The 25,601-nt window shown below is 39.7% G+C and overlaps 2 protein-coding genes across 2 annotated transcripts; both read right to left on the bottom strand.

The window, feature by feature from the left end:
• Positions 1–341: 341 nt before the first annotated feature.
• eIF4E4 (eukaryotic translation initiation factor 4E4) lies at positions 342–2,161 on the bottom strand. Its single transcript, XM_017155033.3, has 4 exons — positions 1,665–2,161; positions 1,314–1,413; positions 1,146–1,233; positions 342–698 (listed from the first exon to the last, which is right to left on the bottom strand). The coding sequence occupies exons 1-4, from the start codon at positions 2,003–2,005 to the stop codon at positions 538–540; spliced, it is 690 nt and encodes a 229-aa protein (XP_017010522.2). The 5' UTR covers positions 2,006–2,161; the 3' UTR covers positions 342–537.
• A 1,176-nt stretch (positions 2,162–3,337) lies between these two features.
• Positions 3,338–4,543, bottom strand: Grl65a (Gustatory receptor-like 65a). Its single transcript, XM_017155009.2, has 2 exons — positions 3,575–4,543; positions 3,338–3,514 (listed from the first exon to the last, which is right to left on the bottom strand). Exons 1-2 carry the CDS (start codon positions 4,541–4,543, stop codon positions 3,338–3,340), a joined length of 1,146 nt encoding a protein of 381 aa, XP_017010498.2.
• Positions 4,544–25,601: the final 21,058 nt, after the last annotated feature.

Raw genomic sequence — 25,601 nt, 5'->3', positions numbered from 1 at the left:
TTCCAGATACCAGAGAACCCAGAGATCCCAGAGATCCAGAGCTTCGCTAAAACGGACAATCCGCCATGGCCATTGTTGACCCTTTTCGCGTCCTTTGTTTTTCGCTCGGCCAGCCAAGCGAGCCAAGTGGACGTTTATCTTTTGCAGTCACTGTGCACTTCTAGTTGGCCCGGCCAAAAGTACAAACTGCAAGTGTATATAAACCATTTTATTTGCGCTCTGGTGCGGCATATGTTTGCATAACATTTCGTGAAGCGTAAAGGGCCCAGCTGGCGGCATAAAAAGAGCTCCTTGGGACCTTAAAGCGGGGGAATTTAATTTAAGGGTGGCCCATCAACACATGTAGAATAGTCTATATATTTACAGATTTCTTTGCGGTTTTCAACATTGTCAAATTCACAAAACCCGTTCTGTGTCAAGATACATACATTTTTTTTTTTACATTTTTTGGATACACGCGCTGAAAACAGCAGCCGGCGGAAGCGGCCATGGAAATATGGGAGGTTTTGGGTGGGTGGCATCCGAAACCGGGGCGGCTTACACGCAATAAACCGCTTTGACCACCGATCCCTGCTTGGACATCGAGTCCTTGTGCAGCTGGTACTGCAGTTGGTGGGGCGGCAGGACGAGCAGGTCGCGTAGCTTGAGTCCAATCTCCATGACGGCCAGCTCGTTGTGCCCGTTGGCGGTCCAAATTGCTGGCGGAACAGGGAAGCTGTGTTAGGAGTTGTCATGGCGGTGCTCAGTGGCTAGCAAAGCCCAAAACACGTTAAAAAAATTTTGTAAACAAGCTTAAAAAAGCGGATAGACCTCTTAGAACTAATACTTTTTATCACTATTTTTTTAACAATGTTTTTCAGTTTAATTTTTTTTCTAATAGTTGCATTTTAAGTAAATAACCACAACCATTTTTAAAAAATAAAAAATTTTATAAAGTTTGGTGTGTAAATAAATCGGAACTTACTCTTGATAAATATATAGAAATTTAGAATATTTTGGTATATTAAACCTTTTAAATAATATTAATATTTGGTTTTTTATTATATTAACCAAAGCTCGAATTTTCAGAATTTTTAAAATAAGATTTTAAAAGAATTTTTAAAAGAAATTTTTAAAGAAGATATTTTTTTTAGAGTGCTACTTACAAATTTTGTTGCTTTTGCCGCGCAAGTTGATAACAGCGCCGCAGACTTCTTCAGTGTGCTCAAAGGCCTCGCCAATCAGTATGAGTAGCTGTCAGTGGGCAGAAAAGAGGTTGTGCAGTTGCAACAGATGCGACACTCGACGGACACAAAGCTCCCATGGCTACTTACCACATCTAGCCAGAGCTTGTCAAGCTCCAGTTTAGAGCCACGCCCCATATTGATGACCCAGCGGCCGCCGAACTTGTTGGCAGAATCCTCCCACATCGGCCTGAAAGAGAAGAGAAAGGGTCATTAAAGCGTAGATGAAAAATACCAAGAAATAATCGAAAAATATTTCTGAAAAATATTGATATTTTTAATATTATTCAGTAAACAATATTAAATTGGATAGATATTTTTATGAGGTGATTAAGAGGTGATTTATAAGACTTGAGCTTCTTACCATTTACGTAAACATTTGTTTCTCAATTTCTGTCTCATGTTTAGTAAAAATATCTAATTAAATAATACCCAACTCACTGTATCCCCTTCTTGAACAACGAATAATCACTGCCGACTCGAATCTCGGATGGTGGCTTGATGTGGTTGTACAGGCTCCAAAAGTCCTCGACCATGTCGAAGCTAGTGATCTCGTTTTGCATGTCCTCCCAGGACTTGCTGCGATCGTTCTCCAGATACCAGAGCGTCCAGGTGTTCTCCAGGGGATGTTTCAAGCGCAGATCGACCAGCTCCTTCAGGGGCGGACGCAGATCCAACTCCGAAAGCGTTTTCAGATCATGACTGGAGCTCGAACAGGAATCGGTCAGCGTCTCGGTGCTGCAGTCCATCATCTTGAAGTCGGTCTGCTGGGCCGTCAGCATTTTCGAGGTTATATTGGCGAATTGTCTATAGTATACTGAGTCGAATTTATAACCACTGGACGCTATTGAAATTTCAGAGCACTTGGAAAAACGATTTCACACATAGACACAACACGATAATGTGTACAAGGGCCTGGCTGCAAAACCAGACTGACTCCATTTCCCCTTTCAGACAGTAAAGTCACAGTAAGGGCTGTTCGGGGTGTATTCACTCGTCTCGCCTTGAATTTCCCCGTCTTGGCCTGGCCCCAATTCATAACTTTCATTGCACGTAAATAATTAGACACTCGTTGGGCCATCGCTTCAAGCACCTAACGCCAAACGCCCTTTGGCCCCAGTTCCTTGTCCTTCTAATTCAACTCTAAACTTTTTATGCTCTCGTAAGGTTCGCTTCAAGTTGAAACACAGAGAAAAAAAATTAAAAGTAATTGGATGGCATTCTTTGTATGTATGTAAAAAAGAACAAACACTTTTCGCGGATATTTTTTTTATTAGCCAATCCAAAGTGAGATATAACTTTTTCTAATGCACAAACAAATTAAAAAAAAAAATTTTTTAATGATTTTAAAAATTTCTGTTAAACATCTACTATTTTTAAAATTTTGTATTATTATTTTCAACGTTATAACGTGCACATTTTCGTTTTATTTTATAATTCAAGCTAAATTAAATATAAATGAAAAATGTAGAACTAAATTATTAGTTTTTAAATTAAATTTTTGTCTATTTTTTCCCTCTGCATTTCCATGTCTCGTATTCGCTCATGGCCATCTTGTTGGCCTTGGTGATAAAAATCGAGCGCCTTATGCTTTCGTTCATATAAAGCGTTAATTTTATGACACAGAATGGAAGGACACTTGAGCGACTCCAAGTCCAGAGAGAAATTTACGCACTCACACTTTTCGCCTCGGTTGCCTCCTTTCTTCTTTTTTCTCCTATGATTTTACGACAATTGAGAGGGGGCCAGGCAAAAGGCGAATTGAGGAAGGAGGCAGGAGAGGGGGTCGAGTCACAGAAGGTGGAATTTTCCGGGCTTTGATGGTGTTGATAATGATGATGTTGTTGCTATTGCCAGAGCTGTCGTCTTTTATGTTGCCTGCCATAAAAGTGAAAATATTATGAAGCTTGTTCGAGACTGGAAGAGGAACAATGAAACGGCTACGTAATTGCCGGCAAAGTATCTCGAAAGGCATCTATGAGGCAGTTTTTGACTTGTGCAATTGACATTGCCGCACAACAGTTGCGATAACATGACAACCCAGAATGCTAATAATAGACAAAGCGACAATATCGAAATTGAGACAAGTACCTTCTACGACTTTAATTTGACACTTAAATGACAGGATCTATTTGGGGAGAGTGGAAGTGCAGGAGGTATCCTTGCCGGTTAACAAACGCCCAAAAGACGCAAATGGACAGCAGTTTCAAGAGGAATTTCGTGTCCAGCGTGATGCCATACATGGTGACCCGGATGCGTTGCAAGATTCCCTGGTGGAGCAAGTCATCAATCTGAATTTTAAGTAAATAAATTAAAATACAATATACCTTTAAATATAATACCCTACTCACAGTTCTATCCGTTGCCTTATGATAGTTGATTAAATTAAAACTGCAAAAACTTCTTGTAGTCCTCGATTCACCAGAGAGAATCTCAAAAATGGAACATGGGAATATTATATTTAGAGCCGAAATGATAAGATAATAAAATCCATCTTGGTCAATGGCCGTAAAGCACATAAAGGGCATTAGTCCGTAGATAAAAGCACACAGCCAATGGAACCGAAAGTGGCGGATGGTTCTAAGGGTCACCTGAAAGATATTCGAACGCCCTTCCATTAACCTCTCAGTGATTCCTCGTAGTTGTTCCACCAAAACCAGAAAATGTCCGCTCTCAAGGACTTGGCATTGCCTCAGTTTGTCCATATCATTTGAGATCCTTCGACTGCATCGATGCAGTTCATTATAGCTGGCGATGAGAACCACAAACAGGCAAATATTGATGGTGATCTGAAGAAGGAAGCTGAGTAGAACTCCCAGCAGGATCAGTAGTAGAAAACTATTGGCCAGTGTGTCATAGGCTTCTTCAGAGTATCTACTGATTCCGACCACCATATTTAAGGACCGCAGAAGATTTTGCAAAGCCAAAAGAAGAAGCAGGAGGTGTCTCAGCCGAAAGATATTCGGATGCCGGGCCATCAGCTTCACCTGTCTTAGCACTTCATTGATTTGATTTAATAGCTCTACGATATCCTGACTATCCATAAATCCTCGGACTCGAACGACCAGCATCACAATACTGCCCACCAAATATGGCCAAACATCTGGCAGCCTATCAAACATTTTACTTATGTTAATGACTAGGAATATTGTCACTAAAGCGAGAATTAAACTGGAGTATAACCGCAGGATTCCGGACTGCCGAAAGCATCGGTGCCTTGAGCTATAGACAAAGGTGGTGACCCCACAGATCTGGGTCACCAGCACGATGAGCGTCAGGAAGTGGCGAGTCCAGCGGTTGAGCAGATTCACGTGCCTCATTGCGGCTGGCTTGAACAATTGATCCGAGACTTGGTTCGCCGCCCTTTCGGGGACAACAAAAACAGCGGGTGCCTCATTTGAATTATGACCGCATTTTAGCGCTGATGTACGCGCATTAATAAGCGGTCGAAGTTTTGATGGCTTAATCGATATGACGACGACGTCGGCAACTTCTGCTGCTTCGACCACAGCGCATTCTGCGGTCAGGTCGCGGCTCCAGCGCCCAAAAATATGCCAGCACTTTGGTCGCCCCTCAAGGAAGGATTATGTAACAAGGTCTTTAATTAGGAATGAATATTTGGAGTAAAGTGTAAATTCCAATTGCTGCGGTCACATTAATACAAGTGGCCAATGCGGCAATTAACAAAAATATTTTTATTGCAATTACTGAAATATTTGAATTTTATTTAAGGCTTATATATATTTCACACTTTACAGCAAATGCAGTAATAAACACAAATATTGGTATTTTAATTGCAATAATATTTGCATGTCATCAAAGGTTTTAATCATACAAATTATCCAATAAGTAGCATTTTATAATAAATGCACATTACAAAGTTTAAAAACTGAATTTTTCAGTAAAATAAATTCTTTAAATCTATAATTTTTTCACAATCAAAAGCCACTTAAAAATCTCGAACTTAAAAGCGCAAAAGACAATTAATTTCTTAAAGGGAGAAAACATTTTTAGCCTATGCGGAATATAATGCACAGTTTTAAAGCTCAATTAAATTGCAAGAGTAATTCCTTTTAATCTGTATTTTTTTCACAATCGAAAGCCTCTTGAACATCTCGAATTTAAGAGCACAGAGGCCCATGAATGTCTTGAAGAAGCCGACATTTTTAACCTGGCCGGAAAGCACTCCGGCAATATATTATCGTAATTTTACTTCAGTGCAACCAACTTCCACTTCCATTAACCTCAATAAGTTCTGAGTTATGCTGCGTGTTCTTTAAACAGATTCGAAACGGCCGACTCCACGGCCTGCACAACAGACTGGCGCATATCTTTCTTCTCCTTTGTTTGCCGGTCAATACGGAGGAAAAACAATCTCAATCTCGTTTTACGCTGCCGTGTAGGGTTGTTAAAAAATCGATAGTGGACACCATCGATGTTTTTAGCTATCGATGGTGGTCACTATCGATACTATCGATAGTATCAACAATTAAAGAAAATAAAAAACAAAATGTTAAAATAAAGGAAAATTATGAAAAACAAATTATGGAAAATGTGTGGTTGGGAAAGAAACGGTCTAACTTTGAGCCTTAACAAATAAAATACCGTCGTGTTCTTAAGTATATACTTTAAAATACTTTTTATACCCGTTACTCGTAGAGTAAAAGGGTATATTGTATTCGTGCAAAAGTATGTAACAGGGAGAAGGAAGCATTTCCGACCCTATAAAGTATATATATTCTTGATCAGGGGCACTAGCCGAGTCGATCTAGCCATGTCCGTCTGTCCGTCTGTATGAACGCTGAGATCTCGGAAACTACAAAAGCTAGAAGGTTGAGATTTTCCACACATATTCTTGGGCCTCCTACGCAGCGCAAGTTTATTTCAACCGAGCGCCACGCCCCTTCTAACGCCCACAATCGCCCACTAACGATTTTAAAATGTGTCCTGCGCCCACATCTTTAAAGATTTCCGAGAAGTATAAATGCAATTTTGTTGTGCATACTTATACCTATCGAAATGTAGAATCGGACCATTCATTAAAAAAAGTTATACGCAATCAAAAAAAGGTTATATATCCATCTCCCTCGCACTTCCTTTAGCCGAGTGACGGGTATTAGATAGTAGGGCCACGAACCCGACTATAGCGTTCTCTCTTGTTATACCCTTGCAACGCAGTGAAGGAGACGTTTCCGACCCCATAAAGTATATATATTCTTGATCAGCATCACAAGACGAGTCGATCTAGCCATGTCCGTCTGTCCGTCTGTCCGTCCGTCTGTCCGTCTGTCTGTTTCTACGCAAACTAGTCTCTCAGTTTTTGAGCTATCGGGACACAACTTTCGCAAAAGTCTTCTTTCTATATATGTCGGAACCGACCGGATCGGACAACTATATCTTATAGCTCCCATAGGAACAATCGGAAAAAAATAACTTTAAAAAATTCTAGCTTCGGTGTTTTTTGAAATATTACCTTCTACTTTTGGGGATGTTATTTTTTAAATATTTCTGAATTTCGAATAAATTATATAAAAAATCGGACTACTATATCATATAGCTGCCATAGGAACGATCGGAAAATTAATGGAAAAGTAATAGGAAATAAATTCTAGCTTCTTTGGTTTTTACTGTATTATCTTCTACTCTAGGATATGACTCTTTTTGAATATTTCCTAATTTCAATTTTAATTTAATCAAAATCGGACGACTATATCATATAGCTGCCATAGGAACGATCGGAAAATTAATGAGAAATATTAGAAAATTGAACATTTTTGCGATTTGTTAATTAATAGGAATGATCTGCAAGGGTATATAAGCTTCGGCTGGCCGAAGCTAGCTTCCTTTCTTGTTTTTCCTTAAAATATACCAAAAGTTGCATGTAAAATAAAATTATTTTTTTGGAGCGATAGTATCGATTGTGGGTTCAAACCATCGATGTTTCCTAAATATTAAAACCATCGATAGTATCGATAGTGCTATCGATTTTTTTAACAACCCTACTGCCGTGCGGCGAGCACATTTAATTACGCAACATTTACGTTAAAATTTTATTGTCCGCATTACTGAACACCCGGCACCCGGATCCGGGTTCGAATCTGAGTCCGGACTTGGACTCAATCCTTCGATCCCTCATTCACTGCCCTCAGTGCACTCAGCTGTGGTTTCCGTTACACATTTCGCGCCATTGTCCAAAAGGAGGCGTGGTCCGCCCCTCAGATCTCCGCCCAGTGTCGACATGCATGGGCTATCTCTTCTCCTGGCAGGCGGCTCATTTTGATTCGCATCTGAAAACGAGAACGCATCATTTGCGCTGCCAGCGAATGTTGGCCATGTTATTGGCATATTTTTTAATGCTGCCGACAGGACGGGGGCAAACTGATATAGACAGCAGCTCAAGGATGGAATGACTCTATCAGCGCTGGCTGAACAGAAACAAAAAAAAAACAGAAAAATAACATTGCGGTCGAGAGACCGGGAAAAACAATGAGCCGATGGCCCAGAAACCTGAATCAAAAGTCAGAAGTCAGGTGCATAAGTCAATCTGGGGATCCAGCTCTTTCACTCCAATTTCATCCGAAAACAATATAGGTGTCTCAGAAATTACAGGAGTATCGATTATGAGTTCGTTATATTTTTTTAAAGCTAACAAACAAATAATTATGAGATGATCAATATCCAAAAAGATTTAAAATCATTTTTATAATTTTCAATTTAAATTTTTTATTTATTTGTACCTAAAATTCAATACAAAATAATTGTTGTCTTCAGGGACCCTAACTGTTATGAGTTTTATGTTAAAAATCACATTTTAACAGTTATTTTCTGATTTGTAAAGTAAAAGTCAAAGAATAACTGTTATTTTTTGAGTTTTATAATAAAAGTTGTCAAATAACCGTTATTCGTCGTGATCAAAAATAAAACTCAAACTTGATTTATGGCGATTTTGTGGGTAAAACAAATTTTAAAAAAATATAGTTATACAATATGCACGGTTGGCTTTTTTTAAAGATTTTTTGTAAGTTATATAAAACTCGGTTATCAAATTTTTTTTTAATAATTTCATTTTTTCAAAAATGTCAAGAGAATAACTGTTATACATAAAAATCAACAAATAACAGTTATTTTTGACTTTTATTATAAAAATCAAATAAATAAAAATCATTACGGATTTGTAAACTACCATGGCTTACAAAAATAATGGTGTATTTCAAAAAATTTTTCGACTCTTCTAAGTGCATGATTTTTTTGGTAAGAAAAATTTACAATAACAGTTATTTTCGGTCCCTGGTTGTCTTCCATACTAAAATTCTTAAAATACTATTTTAATAATATATATTTTTGTATGATCTAATGAGTCGTTCTAATGAACGTCGTTCCCGAACTTTCTTTCGGCAAATGTTGAAAATATTTTTTTTCCTAAGTTCTGGATGAAAAATTAAAGTAACTGCCGTGGGTAATATTAATTTATCCGTTGGGAAATTAAAGTAACTGCCGTGGGTGGCATTGGGTGGACTGCGTTGAATCGTCAATTGTCAGTTTGTTGCATTATCAGCGCTTTACGGCTCATTTGCGTTTTGAACATGTGTAAACAAGGCGAGGCAGATGGTCGAGCACCTCCTTTGGCCCCACGCCCCAAAAACAGTTTGCCTTTCACAGGATATGCCAGTTGATATTGCCCCCGGCTAGCACAGACAACTCATCATCATCAGCTACAGAGCTATAGAGCTACAGCCACGGCAGCAACGTTTTTAACAGCAGTGATTTATGAAATTTGCAAACAAGCCAGCCCAACAATTTCCAGCTGCAGTCGCACGTTCGCATTTATTTTGCGCATATTTAATGAGCACAAATATTTTCGCAATATGTAAATTATGAAACATGCACTGTGCTCGTTCCATCCGGAACTTAAAAATATGCCAATGGCGCCTTATTAAGCGCTCATTACTCACGCCGCCATACCGAAAATTTATGTACATTTAAAGGCTTTGCCAGTGCATATGTCCACTCGTCCATTCGTCCACCTGTCCATCTGTCCATTCGGTGGATGGCAGCTCTCTGTGTGTTCCAGTGCCTCAGTATCTTGTCTGTGGTGCCAGTGCCACTTGTCTGCGGTCGGGATGACAGTCCATGAATCGGTCGCCGGATGGCCGCAGTTTTGCGGCAGGAGCTCGGCAAAGATGAGCCATAAATTAGTCGAAAGGGGCCGGGATTTGTCCGGTTGAGTGCAGGTGGAATCTGCCCGATGCCCCATGATTAACTCTTAAATCTGCTCATGTTTGAAGTGTACTTTAACCAATGACCGCGCTGAGAGATTTGCAGCATCAATCAGGTAATCGATTTCAAATTCAATTTACTGGTGAAGGAACAATTTTGGCTCGACGCCACAGCTGCCATTACACTGGGCAAAACAAAAAGTCACCACAAACTCGAAAATTCAATTATGAAATATAATGGAAAGTGTCACACGGCACATATAAAGAAAATTAAAATAAATTATTTGAAATTATTAAAGCTCATTAATTGTAATTGTTAAATTAAAAAAAGTAATAAACTAAACTAAACTAAACAAAACTATAAGATAAAAATAAAAAGTAATCACTACTTAAATATTAATAATACAAAAGATAATTTATATTCATTCTTTTATTGTGAAAAATTTCAATTGATTAACAAATGATATATTTAAAGATTCAGATATAACTATTCATTTGTAATTTTCTGTTATTTACTTATTTCCAGGTGCACTTTTATTCTGTGTAGATCCAGCGGCTCCCCAGAGAGGCCCAGCTATCCCTATGTCCCTACACAAACACAGACTCAGATGCCGCGCCATTGAATTCACATTCACGTTTTTGTTTATTTATTTATTGCAGCCATTGCATTGTTATGCACACCAAGGCAGACAAAATAAATACCAGCACACAGAACAATAAATTTAAAATCTAATTACGCGCACCATTTAATATCGGAGCGGAAACGGAAGTGGGAGTGGAAGTGGAAATAAGGGGGCGCTGGGAAGCCGGAGTTCGAACGTGAGCTGCTAGCTGGCTATGATGGCGCCAAGTCTCCCTGGCGGATTCGGCCAAAAAGAGGAAGCCCAGATCGAACAGTTGGCCAAACAAATCCACACAACACATAATAAATAGATAAGCCGCGGCGGCAACGTTGGCAAATCTCAAAGGCAGGCGAAAAAGCGAAAAAAAGGCAATTAAAATTTTGATAAGCAAACAGCAGACGCAACTCGAATTAGTTATCTCTCTGGATGTGTTTAAAACAAAAAAAATTACAAAAATATATATAACAGAAAGCAAGGGAAAATAATAAAATTGCTTGTGGTTGAGCTTTTGACTTGCGGGCGGTGGTCAGTGCTGGTCAGTGTGGGGTTAAGCCGGGGGTCTCGGAATACAAATGAGTTTTCTTTGTTGGCCTCTTGTGCATGTAATTTACACTGAACAGCAGGGTTGCGGGTGCGGTGGGGCCAGAATAGGGGCATCAACCACATCCGCAACCAAATGGTCAACATTGCTCAACTTGTGAAAAATACATTATGGTTTAAAGTATTTAATTGCACACAATTTTTGGGGTTATTCGAGCCGTCGGTTCTTCGTCCTTGTACCAAATGGCAAAGTCAAACAGGGGAATATATATGAGTGTGGGTTTCGTTTCAGGGGATAAACGAGATTTACTTTGCTGAGGGGGATGGAATGGCTGATTTGGTTAACAAAAATGAGAGGCCCACCCAAATACGCAAACAAAACGCAATTAAAACTAATAATTAATACGACAACAAGCACACGTTTCGGTTTTTTTTCTGCCTTTTTGGGAAGCCAGCAGGATGTCCTCCTCCAGTATTTTCGCCCCCCGCGGACATTTGTCAAGTGGGTTGACCTTCCCGGGGAGTTGGCCTAATAAAATTATGCTTAATTTATATGCAGGCTGCGTCATTTGACTGATGCCTACTAATGACTTCCTAACAATTTTTAATATCTATGCAAATGAACATAAATTGCTGGTCCTTGGCCTCAGTGTTGGCCCCCCTTTTTGGCCAAATTATGTGAAGCCAGCTTCCCGCTAACTTTGGTTAACCGTTTAGCTGCCGCTGCTGACCCCGCACAAGCAAAAAAAAAACGAAATGGAACACAAGTAACAGAGCAGCAAACAACGGCCAGGAGGCCCGGGCAACTGCTCTCTGGCGTTTAATTAAATGACATTATGGCCGCCTCGCCGCGATGTAGGCAGTGAAAAATGCTACGTTTTCCCAGGCCCACCCCCTCGGATTTTCCTTCCCAGCCAGCTGGGCGGCGAAAAATGTGTGCATTGGGAGCTGTATTTCAATTTTTGTGGGCATTGCGTCTAGTTGCTGTCTATTATGCCGAGGTCATTATTACGCTTATAGAGAAAGTTATCCCAGAGATCATCTGGGGAGCGCTTGTTGTGAGTGTGTGAATATTTGGCACCTCAGAGGTGCAAAGGAAAATGTGGAAAATCAGGAGAATGTTATCTTTAAAGCCCCTGCTTGAGATTAAATTGCCAACGCTCTCAGCCGTTTTACTCTGGGTCTGTGAGTCTGGCATAATTGCTGCATTTCTCATGCAGATGGCACACATTTCATATTCTCTAGACTCCGCTTTTTACCCCGACCGAATTTGCATTGCAAATAATCATTTTTAAGTTGCTAATGATGGCAAAACAGGCCGAGGCAACCAGATACCAGATACGAGATACCAGGGCCAGTGGGCATGAGAAATTAAATCATTAGTTATGCGTTGCACAGAATTAATGCGCTTGTAAAACGGATCCAAAGAACTTTTAATTGTAACTTTCTAGTTTTTGGAATCAGCTAGAAGAATGGTCTATGCAGATGGAGCTGAAAACGGTGCATGTTTGATATCAGAAATGCATTTGCCGATTGACTTTTGCCAACTTGCTGCTGCATTAGCAAAGTTTTTGCATTTGATAGTTGCAGCAGCGGGGGATGGGGAATAACTTCAAAATGAAATCAAGACGAGCCAGTCAAAACTTAAATTGCAGCAAAAGCAAAGTTCAGGATGGGATGGTATGGGAACATGGACACGGGACAGGGATACACGGTATTCGATGGGGAGGGAAATGGAAATGGCAACGGGAATGGGGCACTTGGCAGCTGCTGGCTTTGTAAATCTCTTGGCAATTTGTTGCAGCTGGCCGGCTAAATTGATGCCAAATTGAATGTGTCAATTTCCATTCGATGTCATGCATTTAAATGTTTTATTTTTATTTGCCCAAACGGGGCAGCTGTTGTCACTGTAAACTGCACAAAAAAAGGCGCAGAAAAATGGATGGCCAATGTAGGAGTAAAGCAAATAAAAATTGTAATTAATCCAGTAGTTGTGCTACGACATAGAACTTTTCCTGGAGAATATCATAAACGAATTTATTTTTAATATAATCAAAATTTAAGGAAAATTAAAATAAAACTTATCAGCATTGCTTAAGTGATTATTTATTAACTTTTATTACTTACTTAATTAAAGTTATAAATTTACTAACCCTAAAAGAAATCATTTTCGTGAATGGCCCTTTGTAAATGTTCTTTCGCCGCGCGTATTATAGAGCCCATTTGTGTATATTTGTATTTATATATTTATTTAAATTAAAACGCTCTCAATTTAACTTTTGCTGCCTTTATTTGAATAGTAATTAATAATTCAAATGCTATGGAGCATATTTAATATGCGAACTGCAATTCGCTGTAATGCCAAGTGAATGCCTGAAATTATAATATTTATTTAATGAATGCCATAAACATCTCGTAATAATTGCATATTTTTCCCTAACGAGCGGCGCCCTCTACTGCGTTTTCGTTTTCGCTCCTCCTCGCCAGCGCCACGCGGCGTATGCGCAATGCCCGGGAAGTCCTTCCTGTGTGCAAAGGATCAGCGTAGTGGCAGCGCTGTTCAGCTGAATAGCTGTATATTTTTATAATGCTTACACACATGCGCCATTTTGCGGCTTAAATTCGGAAAACAAACAAAAATTTTTGGCTCAGCATAAGCGGCTTACAATGTTAACTCCCACAAACACACAGCCAAACACACACATCCCACACCCACACATACCGAATGCCTGTCGTTTGTTGGCAACTTATTTGCAGTTGGTTACCTGCAGTTTAACACAAATGTTTGAATAGCAAACTTTTCCCCTATCTTTGCCAGAATGCCAGAATGAGAATTTTCCCAGCGATTATATTCGAGGAATATTGGCTGTGTGAGCCATTTGGTATATCTTCGTCGGTCAAAGAAATAACTCTGCCGAACTAATTACAAACACTGGGGTCCAGGAAATTGCTTCGAAATTACAATTAAGTTGGCCAGCCCCAGAAACCGGCGGCGGCAGCAAAAGGTAGAGCAGCTCAATAACCATTGTGGGTCAAAACTTTGGCCAATCTCCATTCCCTGGGATTTTCCTTTTGGCTTACCTGCCTTAACTACCTTTTTTGGACTGTGTTAATTATGCATGCAAAGCTGCTTGTAGATACTTCTATCTGTATCTTTATACCCGTAGTTTAAAGCTTCGGTTGCTACATTGTGGCCACAAATCAAACATGGCCACGCCCCGCCATTTAATACAGGGGCTGGGCATACCCTGCAGTCAGCCTCTTGCTGTTAAATAAATTTTCGATTATCGCGCACATTAAAGCAATAAAAATGTAATAAATTTTCAATCTGCACCTTGGCCCTCGAGTGGCGGGCGTAAGATTTTTATCGAGTTTCGTAAATCGATGATAAAATTAAATGAACTTTTGCCGCTGTCTGCGATTGACAATGGCAACTTGAAATTTGCGCCGCGGGCACTGTTTAGTTTTGCGATGGCGAATGGCGATGGCGATGGCCAGAAAGGCGAAGGCAATACAGCTGCAATAACACGCATACGCACCGTGAACACGGCCCAAAATGCCTTCAATTGTCTTTTGGCGGCTCGTTTTCATTTCCCGAAGGCGACGGCGTCCTTTGTTTAGTCCTGTTTCTCAGAAAAGCAAGTATGCGAGTATGAGGAGAAGGTAGCTTCAATATCAATTTTCATACTCGATTACCTTTCTGGCATTGGCCTATTGCTAAGAGTCCTGCGCTCTCGCTTATTGTAACTGTAAGCCCGGCGATTTTTCCTGCTTTTCCCGGAGCCAGCCAGTAGATGGAGCACCTGCAGCTCCGCACACAGAGCTCTCAATAAAGTTCCGAGCTGTGTGGAAAGGCAAACATTTTATTAAAAAACTTTTGTTTCACTCGGCTAGCGGAACGGAACTGGCAAAGGACCTTGAGGCCTTGGCACAAAGTTTACACATAGAAATATGATTTTACATTTGCTTTTAATTTTAACTCTTGCAATCATTTTTCGGCCTGGCCACCTTTTGCGCAAAAAGAAAGAATATTATAATAAAAATAACTTTTGCTTTTGCTTTGGCTGTGGCTTTGGCTTTCTCCTGCCGCCAAACAAAAGCCATAAATGTCGGACGGGCCGCGTAATTGATTGCAAGTCGGCGGCAGCGGCAAAAAAGAATTTAATAAAAACTTCTGCGGGACTACATGCGGCGTGAGAAATTCTCTAGTCAACAGAGCAATATTTTTTTGGAGGAGGAGCAGGAAAAACTCAACTCAAATCAGCTAGTCAAGTCTCACAGGGATTTGCTAGGATGAATATTTTAGCCCTTGACGTGAAAAACTCAAATGCTAATGAGCTTTTAATTGCTCACTTCAGCTTCCTCGGTGATATGTGTGTGTGTTTCAGGCGGGCAAAGTTGCGTATGAGTAATCTGCAGCGTGTTTGGCGAGAATTAATGAACCTCTTGAGTGTGTTTTAAAACGCGCCAAGATACATCATGAACATCCATCTAAAGCCCTTCATGATGTTAATTACCGAACCCTGTCACACGCCCCACAGAACTCGGAAAACCTGAAAGGAGCTCCGCCTCGTAAGCGGGCAAGATCCAAATATACACAACAATTGCAATTTCCATTGCAGCAACTTGATAAAAACTTGCTCCGAAGAAAACTATTTGCATGGAAACTCGGTCCAAACTAAACTCAAACAGACTCGAAACAAAAACTTCCGAGCAGCTCGAAGCTCGAACCCAAAGGGTGGAAATCCGGTGTGCGTGTGCGTGGCGTAGATAAAAGTTTTAATTAAATAATTAACAGGAATTGTGTATGCATCTATATCGCCCACTTGTTGCCCCGACATAGAGAAGCTGGCTCTCCGATAGCCGTTGGCCGTAAATAAATAGCCCACAATGTGTGGCAGAGGTAGCAAACAATAAGATAAAATGCAAAGATAGAACCTGTTCGCAATGATTATGGCTTAATTAATTATTACAAAGATGAAAATTGAAAAGGGTGTGTGCACATTGTTGGGCCTTGATTAGTTTTGCCAAATTGTTTCAATTTGGATTAACTATGAGGGATTATTAACAATGCAGGCATGCTCTTTGGAGAGACATTCGAATCTGTGAAAGTCCAGTGAAATTATGATGATTTATTACCAACAATTATATTCTCAGTTCATGCACACCTGAATATTATTCCATATGTATATCCAAGGTGGTGGATCAAGGTTATTTTTTGGGAGAGCTTTAAAAAACAATTTGTGATTATATTTCTTAAAATTAACTGCCCATATTTCTGTAAATTCGAAAAAATGGAATTATCATCTATATTCAGCATATATCCGTTTTATAAATATATACTGAATCTGGATATGTCTAACTGAAAATTATCCCTTCCCTCAATGGTTCTCACTATACTACATTACTTATAATTTTGGTAGTGCTTCTCCTGCTTCCCCTTTTAACCAGTTCACCTTCTAGTAGGACAAAGGAATCGAGTCTAATGTGCAGCCTGCATCGTGCAAGATATCGTCGACAATTGTGTGACGAATAATTACTAATTAATTTTAGGCAGTGCAGCCTGAGCTCAAGGATACAATAAGTTTCGATGCAGTACACTCTGAAGTATATGGGATTTATCGGTGAGAGCACAAAGCAAATTAATCCCTTCTTCGATAATATCGGTTGATCACATTCTGATCCACGTATGTTAGTGCCATTCCTTGGGCATAGGTAAATTGTAGTTTAAATGGTTAAAACAGAAACAAAGTTGGCAAGTGGGTTCCAGCCAGTGGCGGATCCAAAACAAATATTGAGTTGCACACTCTTTAAATACCACGTTTCCTTTCACATTTCACACGCCCAATGGCTCCTACTATTTATACCTAACATATCGAACCACAATTTATAAAAAAAGCACTATTTAGTTAAACAAAATTTATTATAGATTTCCATGTGATAAAAAACTTTTATGTTCTTGACTACTCCCTTTACAGTAAACCAATCAATCCCCATTTAGTGCCATTTTTTGTGTCCGAAATAGGTTAATTTGGGATTACCTTTGGCTAACATATATAAGGAGAGTGGTATTAAGCCCGCTCTGATGGGCAGCATGCACAATGTATATCAGCCAATGGATTCCGCAATTTGCGCTGCATAGTTTGGAGCCAGGCGACCATCGTCATCAGCGTTATCGTTATCATCATCATTCCGGGGATGCATCATCATCTGGACGCATTCCTCGACTGCATTTGCAGCTGTGGGCATGATGCATTTCGGCGGTTGTCGTTGAATTTGCGGTCCGTTGATATGCGTAATAACGCAATAAATACAAATTAAACATGCTTGAGTGCAATTATGCAAATTAATGGAGTTTATAGGGCGCGACACCAATCGTCCGAGCATATATATATATATACAGACGAGTATATAGCATGGGGCATATGGAGGGCACAGCCTCCGAAACGGATTACGGACCGATTGCCGGGCACTAATCTCTTGTAATGAACACAAATATGTAGAACAGGGCGATAATCGCTCTTGTACATTTAACAATAAAGTGCTTACGAGTGTAACCCCTGACATCCTGACACACAGGCTCACAGGCTCACTAATCGCAGATACAATTTCCGTCCACCGTCCACTGTCACGTTAGATTTAACGTTTATCTGCGAAACAATTTCGATTTAGTTGCCGCGGCGACTAAACAAATACTCATCTCATACTCCCAATCTCAAGTTTTATGTCCGTGTCCTGCGTCAGCGGCAGCTGTTGGTCCTTTGGTCCTGGGTCCTGGGAACAGGACAGGCTATTTCTTCTTAAATTTCTATAATTGCTTGTGATTTGTTGGCCACGAACGTGCCGGGCAACTGCAATTTGTTCGCACACACACACACACACACATTTATAGTATTCCCCACGATTTCCGCTCACATTTGTCTTCCCCTATAGATTTTGCCATATATTTTTATTTGTCTCACGCTTTCAATAATTGCCCGTATTACACGTGGCCCCAATAAATTAGTCTTGCTTTTGCCGCCTGGGCTTACGACTAAACCGAATGAACGACAAACTTCTCAAAAGCTTTTGACTATTTCGCTGATATGTCCAGGAATCGTTCATTTTAATTGCCATTTTTACAGATATATGCATAAAGCATTTACCACGAGTCCCGCCAGCTGCGTCACTCTCAACCGCGATGCCCGAAAATTATGCAATACCGAAATTCAAAATGATGCCACATCAATATGCAAGCCGAGCTGCACATTTAAAATTCCAGCGCCCCCCCACGAAACAAAAATCAAATGAAAATGATGCGGAAATGGTCATATATAATGGCTAAAATTCTGGTTTGCAATCTCTTGTCCGGATATTGAACGGATTTAGCCGGCATATGTGACGGCGCGGAATGATTGAGGCCATTGTCAAAATATCACACACATTTGTAGTTGGCCGATATTGATGGAAGTCCAAGCAAATTGACTTTGGCCATGGATGCGCAGATACATTCGAAATTATCGCCTGGCATTGATGGTTATTTACCAGTAAAGTTAATGCCACAATTTAGCCCAAATAGAACCATTCAGTTCGATTACCTATTCAGCCATATAACAATTGTAGTTGCCTTTCAAGTGCACTTCAGACAATGGCGGAATTTAAGAGGTTGCACGCTTAATGGCACATTAACTCATCAAAGCAACCGCAGTTTTTACCCATCAGGATTTTCGCCCCCCAGAATTTTCACCCACAGTACTTCACACTTTACCCCGAATCATACAACATTTTAACAGCTGTCAGTTTTATGGCGCGTGACTTTTACGACAGTCGAAGGTGAACGGTGGGTGGAGGGTTAGTGGTTAGGAGTTAGGAGGGGGTGGGAAAAACACAGTCAGCTGCCGGCGAATTTCAGAAATCGGTTTTAATTGCCAACTAAAACAAAATAGCTGGAATAGCAATAACAATCATCAGGAGCAGTGGCAGCAGCAGTAACAGTACACTGATAAAAAGTAAAAAATCACAAGAAGTCATATTAAATTAAAATATTTTTCGCTGTTTTTCAATAATTTTAAATAACAGTTATTTATAACAGTTTAACAGTTATAGAAAATGTAAAAATTAATTTGAATTTAATATGAAATTATTTTTTAGTGACCTAAAATATTTAAACAAATATGGCAAAAATTGTAAATAACTTTACTTTAATTTAAATATTTTTACATATAATCAAGTAATCAATTAGGTTTTTTATTAAATATAAATTGGTTTATTTAATTCAAATATGTTGGACCTACGAATCACATGCATTTAATATGCAGATATTTATTTTTAGTGTTTTAATTTTTTTTTATCAGTGCAGCAGTACACCAAAAGTGTGCTGAAATTTTTGGCAACAAACACCCATAAAACTCGAATAGTGGGTAAGCGTAAAAATAGTTTTATTTTAATGTGTTTTTCGCGTGTTATTGATGTCGGCCTGTAAATGTTTGAGTGCCATCGCATTTTATTACATTTTACCTACCAATGTACTAGCTACTAACAGCGAAACAAAACTCATTTTGATATGCAACTCGAAGCGAGTTGATTGGTTTTTGTGTGACAAAATTCGCCTCGGAAATGCGTGTAGCGATTTTGGAAAATGTTGCTGCCATTGCCGAGCGAGAAGTTCTTTGGAAAAGTTTTTAAATGCATTTGCCTTTGCATTTATTTTGCAATCAGGCGACCTCCTCCCTTCCTCTCTCCTCTCTCCGACCAGCCGACATGCGAGAATAATAAAAGTTTCTTAGCAATTTTCCAGGGCGAGGCGTAAGAACAAAAAAGGATTTTACACTCTCTCGACTGCGGTGTGGGCATGTTGGTTAACTTAATGAGTTTGTGATGGGTGCTCGGGGCATCCATTAAGGGACCTCTTAAAAAATCGAAACAAAAATCGTAAGTCAGTTAGGAGTTATCAATTAAATAATTTATAAAGTGTGGAAAGTTACTCTCGAAAGAGTATGCTAGTTTTCCGCTGCTTATGCCCTTTTCCAACATAACACGGCATGTTCTTCGGGCTGTTACTCGCACTTTCCTCCGGCGCACAAAACTTTAATATTATTATCAATTTTCGCACAAGCTGCAGAAAATTGCATGCAATTTCCACGGCAGCGCCAAATCCGCTTTGCCACGACTTGCGAGCGAGCGGCAACAAAAGGTGGAAAATATTGCAACACATTTGGTGGACGGCATAAGTTATGGCCCCCGACCGCAGGTAATTAAATACCAGGCAGCATGTAGACGCAAAATGGGAAGTGGGAAGAGGTACTCGGTACTTGTACTTGGTCTTTGGCTTTTGGCGCTTTCAAATTTCGCTTAGCTTTCGTTTAACTGCCGTTGAATTGCATCCTGTGTTAATGAGCGACTAGATGTTGTTTGGCTGCGGTTAACATGCGCCTTGTAATTACGATTTCATGAAACACCGCCATTAATTTAACTAAGAAGTTTTGCTACACTGTGTGTTTTGTGTGTGAAGCGAAAATTAAGATACAAAATTAAGCAGACTATTATTAGGTATTTTTATAATATAAAAATCATACGAACAAATAATGTTTACGGAATATAAAAGTGTATTCATTATAAAATTCAAGGATCAACTAGAAGGCAGATTATTCCTTAGGATAGTAATCATAAATACTGTCTAATTATTTTTAAAGCAAGGAATATTAAAAAAAAAAACATTATACCAATTAACAAATTGGAAGCAAAAAAATATTCGTAAATAAAGAAATATAGAATAGCTATAAAATATCTTTAATTAAATCTTCTTTTTGCCAAAACTATTAAATAAATCGCAATAAAACAAATACCAGAAATCCCACCATTTTCAGTTTATCCCCATATAAAGCTTCAGTTTATTGCTTACCATTTTGTCAATTTTTATTTCCAATACATTTGGCTTTAGTTGAATGCCACATGCCTGAACAGAAAATAAACTGCACCCAAAGAATGCCAATGCCCTGCACATAATCAACTGCAAAGGGAGTAAGAAGTGAGGCGGAGACGGACACGGGGGTCAATCGAATTCGAACCTTGTTGCGCACTAAATTTTCAAGTGTCAAACTAATGGCCTAAGAAATACTTTATAGCTAAAATTTTAAACAATATACAAGAAGTCCGTGTAGAACGCATTTCCAAAGGCGCAATTCAATAAAATATCCATTGTCCTGGTGCTCAGCTGTAGGATGTATCTGTGTCTTTTGTGCGACTCCGAGTACGAATCAGTATTTGTAGCTATATAGATGTATCCGCATATCTCTGTATGTGCACGCATCATTCATCCGGCGGCCATATTGAGGCAACATATCCGGCGACAGGATGCCAAGACAAGAAAATTTCATGCTATGCTTTGTACGTTTCCGCAACCCCTCCTCCATTTTAACCCTCTGATGCCCGCCATGCCCATTTCGACCCTGCTGCTGCCCTCGCAGGATTCTTGTTGTTGACTGCCAGTGCTTATATTTTATTTCATGCCAACAGCACTGTTTAATTACACACAAAAGACAACACACACATACATATATATAGGAAGAAAGAGAGAGAAAGGGATGTGCATGTTAGCCCGACTCACGGACACACATCCTTCTTTCCCTTGCCAGTGTGTGAGTGTGCAGACGTATCTGTGGTCGTATCTGTATCTGTGTGCATCAGGTAATAGCTGCCCTTGCTCGCATGCAATTTATATTTTCTGCTCTTGCTGTCGCTTCTCTTGAGCCTGAATTCCGTACAGGTCCTGGCCAATGTCCTGGCCAGGATCCCTTTTCCCCCGTTTTTCACCCACCCCTTCCATTGCAATTAAGTTCGACTGCAAAACAAAAGGCATGTTGTTTGATATCAAGTTGCTTTTCTTCTGCCTTCCTCCTCCTGGGCCAAACTAATTTCTCAGTTGTTATTTTTATGGGAAACAATTTCACAGCATTACAGAAGCAAATAATTGCGATTCGCGGGATAATAACTGATTAAGGGTTTTTGTCATAATAAATTGGATTTCTGTTTGGGTTGAAAGGCATACTTACTAATTGATATTTGGCGCGGGGACATTGAACTTTGAGAGCGTGTGTGAAAGCCCATCACATAAATATTTATGCTCCTTATTAATGGCCTTTTAATACTCTTTTTTCATGTGGCCTGCCATTGAAATTATTTATCCGATTCTTAACAATTGCATCATAAATTTTATTAAAGAAAGAACTCTTTGCTGTACAATTTATCATCTGGTAATTGATAATGCCAGCGCCTAGGACTATGCCGCCATGTTGATTAATTATCGCAATGACAACGGCAAGAACAACAGCAACAACAACACGCGGCACAATGCAAAGTTATCGCTGCAAAAATATTTTTCAAAATTTCAGCGCCGAGCATGATTTATGTTGAGTCCTTGGCCTGGAATGGGAAATGGGGAAAACAGGCTGGAAAATGGAGGGATGGGTTCGGTTCGGATGGGTGAAAGCATTGAAGGGTCTTGCCGCAGTTTTTGCTCTTTGATTCCTTCACTGTTGCTGTTTGTTTAATTAAAAACGTAAAACTTTTGCGGTTCACAGCCAAATTAAATTATGTTCAATTTAACTTTATGGCTCCGCTCGCCGGCTTCTTTTCGGTTTCTTTTATTATTTTCTTGGTGTTTTATTTTTGGGGCAGGGGAAAACCATTTTGCATTTGCAATAAGTAAGTATTGAGTGTGACCCAAACCTGAATTTGTAAAGTTTTCAATTTCACGAGCCCCCTGGAAGAAGAAGAAGAAGTGGCATCATCAAATGTGTCGAAAGCGAAACAATGGCGCAAATTTACCACAGCAAGCAGAACTTGACTTTGGTTTTATGGTCTGAGTTTCAGTTTGTTGCTGCCGAGTTGTTGACAACGCGGCGTATGCGCAATTTGTGACAAGTTGCCCTTTGTAGCAACTTTCTTTTGACATTGTTTCAAGGTTTCGTGTGCCATCCATGATGGAAAATGAGAACGAGAACGAGAACTTGCCCAACATTCTGCATGAAGTGTTTGTTAAAAAGTTCTACTACTTCAACTGCCCCTCCGACCAGCGGTCTTAGCTGCTTTAAGTGGCCCAGCTATTTGATGGAAATGATTGACAGTCGCCTATACAAAGCAATGCCAGAATGAGCCGTAGCCGTAAGTTTGGCCAACTGCGACAGGCCCTGCCAGTTGGTTAGCAAGTTAAGTTAACCGAACAAAGTGCAAAAGTCGTGCCAAAGTTTTGCTTTCGGGCTTAGCTGCTGCAGGTAACCGAGCAGAACTCTATTCACAGTCAAGGGTGCAGGCAACTAATTCCCAGAAATGTTTCGCCAAAGGTTCGCATCCCAGTTGATTGACAACCGTGGGGGAAATATACCTGGAGGCACATTGAAACATTGTTAAACTTTCACGACTTAAATATCTTTAAATATTTTAAATACAACTTTCCATTGTGTTCCTGACAATTCTTATATAAATAAGATTTCTTAGAAAAATATCCTTTCAGTTGAAAAAAATTAGTTTTTGACCGTTTTAAACCCCAATTACATACGAACGGAATCTCGGGGTCCAGGGCTGCCATTTCTAGCCTTTTTCAGGACAGATCTGGATATTTTAATCCTTTACTCTGTTTTCTGTCCTTCTAAAAAATCTCGTTGTCTTTTTATCCGCTTTATTTAACATCTTTCTTTTTTTTTTATTGTTGTTAAAGTAATCAGTTTTAAAATTGTTATTGATTTAAGCATTTTTAAGGGAGTTAATAACATACAATTTTTGGTTCCTCACCCTAGTATGATCCATTCAATAAAACAATTAAATTAAAATTTCTCTTAAAGTTATTTTAATTCCATATTAATCTGCATTACTTGTGGCCCATTAAAATATAACTTTTCAAGGGTCATTTTCCGGCCGAAACGTTAATAACTCCTCTTTCACGGACACTTGAACTCCACTTCACTTGGGATTGCCAGATTGGCAGTAGGTAAATTTTTGTTAGCTGATTGCCTGGCTCTCGAAACTACCGCAATAATGGCCGCCACTCATGTGTAATTGCACACAAATGCTAATAATAATGCGATACGGATAGCTACTGCAACAAATGCTGGCCAATTGAAATCGCAAAAATCGAGCAGTCATCGCTGCTTTCCCAACCTCCTTCCACTTGCCCTGCCAAGCGGCTATGTAAACTTATATGGCAAGGCAAACGTTTATTTATAAATCATTTTATTGTCGGATTTTATTCGCAGTCGGACGACCGTCGTTGAGCGTCGGAGTTTCTATGCCAATAAGCAGCTTACCGGAAGTTGTAATGCTGTAAATTTAGATTTCCGGCCGCAAGTGCAGCAGCAGCGCCATGGCTTGGCAACATTTGTAGCCCTTGGGCACCAAAACCAAAACTAAAAAAAAAAGGAAAAGTCTGGCAAAAAAATACGAAAACTTTTGCCATTGAAGGCAGGCCACTCCCCCCGTTTAGAGCTGGTTTTGGGTATAAGGTAAGCAAAAAGTTGCAGCCCCGATTGCGCAAAAAACCGCAACTCAAGCGAATCCTGTGACCAATTTGCAAGCCAGAAAGATGGGGAAGGAGAAAAAAATACAAGTACTAATAAATGCCGAGAAGAATGCGGAGCCGAGCTAAACACCGACTGGGTAATTGACCAGGAACCAGGAACGGAGCTGATTGTCCAGTCTGGAGTTACTGTCGTCATCTGTCCATTAATCACGTCCTAATGCCGAGCCACACGAGTCTGTCGGAGCACACTAATGATCTGTGCTTTACACATGTAGCCTTCGGATGGCCTATGGATGAACTAGTCCCAGCTAGCCAGCCTCCTTTCCTGGCCTGGTCAACGTCTGCTGGTCTCAACGTTCCACTTAACAAACGTGTTTCATCTTTCTCTACCGTCTCCAGTTGCTCCAGTTTCCACTGCACCCAAAAAAAACTCCTAATACTCGTTGTATTAAAAAATATTAGATAAACTAGATAACACTTAATAACAAAAAGTCTGAACTCTGTACTACTTATAAAGCTTGTACTAAATATACTATGGTTTACATATTCTAGGTTCAATAATTTCCCAAAAGTTTCCTTTTAATACTTTCCAAAGTAATAACTTAATTACTTATTTTAATCAGATATTTTTAAAACACAACAGTTTAACATTAATGCATGAATAGTTTAGTTTCTATGATCATTTTTTTCGGTGTGCCACTGCCACTACGACTGGTGCAACGTTTTTTATCGATAAAGTGCAATCAATTTTTACAAATGGGATTATTTTCTCGGCTCCCTCTCTACCTTTTTTCTCCCTCCCTCCCGGCAAACGAATTGTAATTTGTTTTCCCATGCATTTGTTATTGTTCTCCGACTGTGTTTGCCTTGGCTTCCCTGTCGCAGGAGTCTTAGTGAAGTCGCCGCATTATCTTATAGAGGATATCTGCTGCTACATATGTACTACAGTGCCACTGCTGCCACCACCCGCATTGTGACTACGGGAAAAATTCAGGTGGAATGCTCCACACGATGGCAATGCAAAGCAGCTTTCGATAGAGATTTATGCTTGTTGGTAGTTTTGCTCATAAAAATGCATTTTTATTGCTCTGACTGCGCTGCTTTTTGGTTTACCCTCCTTGATTTTCCCTCGGTCTTGGCTTTTCATTTTTCCTCCATTTTTTTTTTGTGGCTTTTGAATATTGAGTTAGGTTTTCGGTTGCTGCGCCAAAAGGTATGCAGCATTTTCCGGCTTTCGCTTTGTCGCCATCGCCACTATGGGGAATTTGACCACTTTTTTTGGCCAAAACCCATTTTTTTAAAGTCGTTAAACTAAAATTGTGTTTTCTAGAATACTTTAACAGAAGACCAATCTTCAATGTTACGTTTCAGGAATTTCGATAGAGGCCGCCTCTGCTAACTTACAGCTGTTATATCAGCTGCTGTATGTTGCATTTTCACGCCTCAGAAATTTGACGCAATGCTGAGACTATTTAATTGCTAAAAATAAGAGTCTTAAAGCAATTTA

This window comes from Drosophila takahashii, chromosome 3L (assembly GCF_030179915.1).
Source record: "Drosophila takahashii strain IR98-3 E-12201 chromosome 3L, DtakHiC1v2, whole genome shotgun sequence".
Taxonomy (NCBI): Eukaryota; Metazoa; Arthropoda; class Insecta; order Diptera; family Drosophilidae; genus Drosophila; species Drosophila takahashii.
Note: the sequence above shows the minus strand (reverse complement) of the source record. Positions and strands in the feature narration are given on the sequence as shown.

What these genes read in the sequence shown, in the direction of transcription:
- eIF4E4 (XM_017155033.3), bottom strand. Translation starts at nt 2,005, where the DNA reads ATGCTGACGGCCCAGCAGACCGACTTCAAGATGATGGACTGCAGCACC. An exon ending in ACAAGCTCTGGCTAGATGTG is followed by an intron (nt 1,234 to 1,313) that starts GTAAGTAGCCAT and finishes GCCCACTGACAG; the next exon opens with CTACTCATACTGATTGGCGA. An exon ending in CGGCAAAAGCAACAAAATTT is followed by an intron (nt 699 to 1,145) that starts GTAAGTAGCACT and finishes CTGTTCCGCCAG; the next exon opens with CAATTTGGACCGCCAACGGG.
- Grl65a (XM_017155009.2), bottom strand. Translation starts at nt 4,543, where the DNA reads ATGAGGCACGTGAATCTGCTCAACCGCTGGACTCGCCACTTCCTGACG. An exon ending in ATAAGGCAACGGATAGAACT is followed by an intron (nt 3,515 to 3,574) that starts GTGAGTAGGGTA and finishes CTTAAAATTCAG; the next exon opens with ATTGATGACTTGCTCCACCA.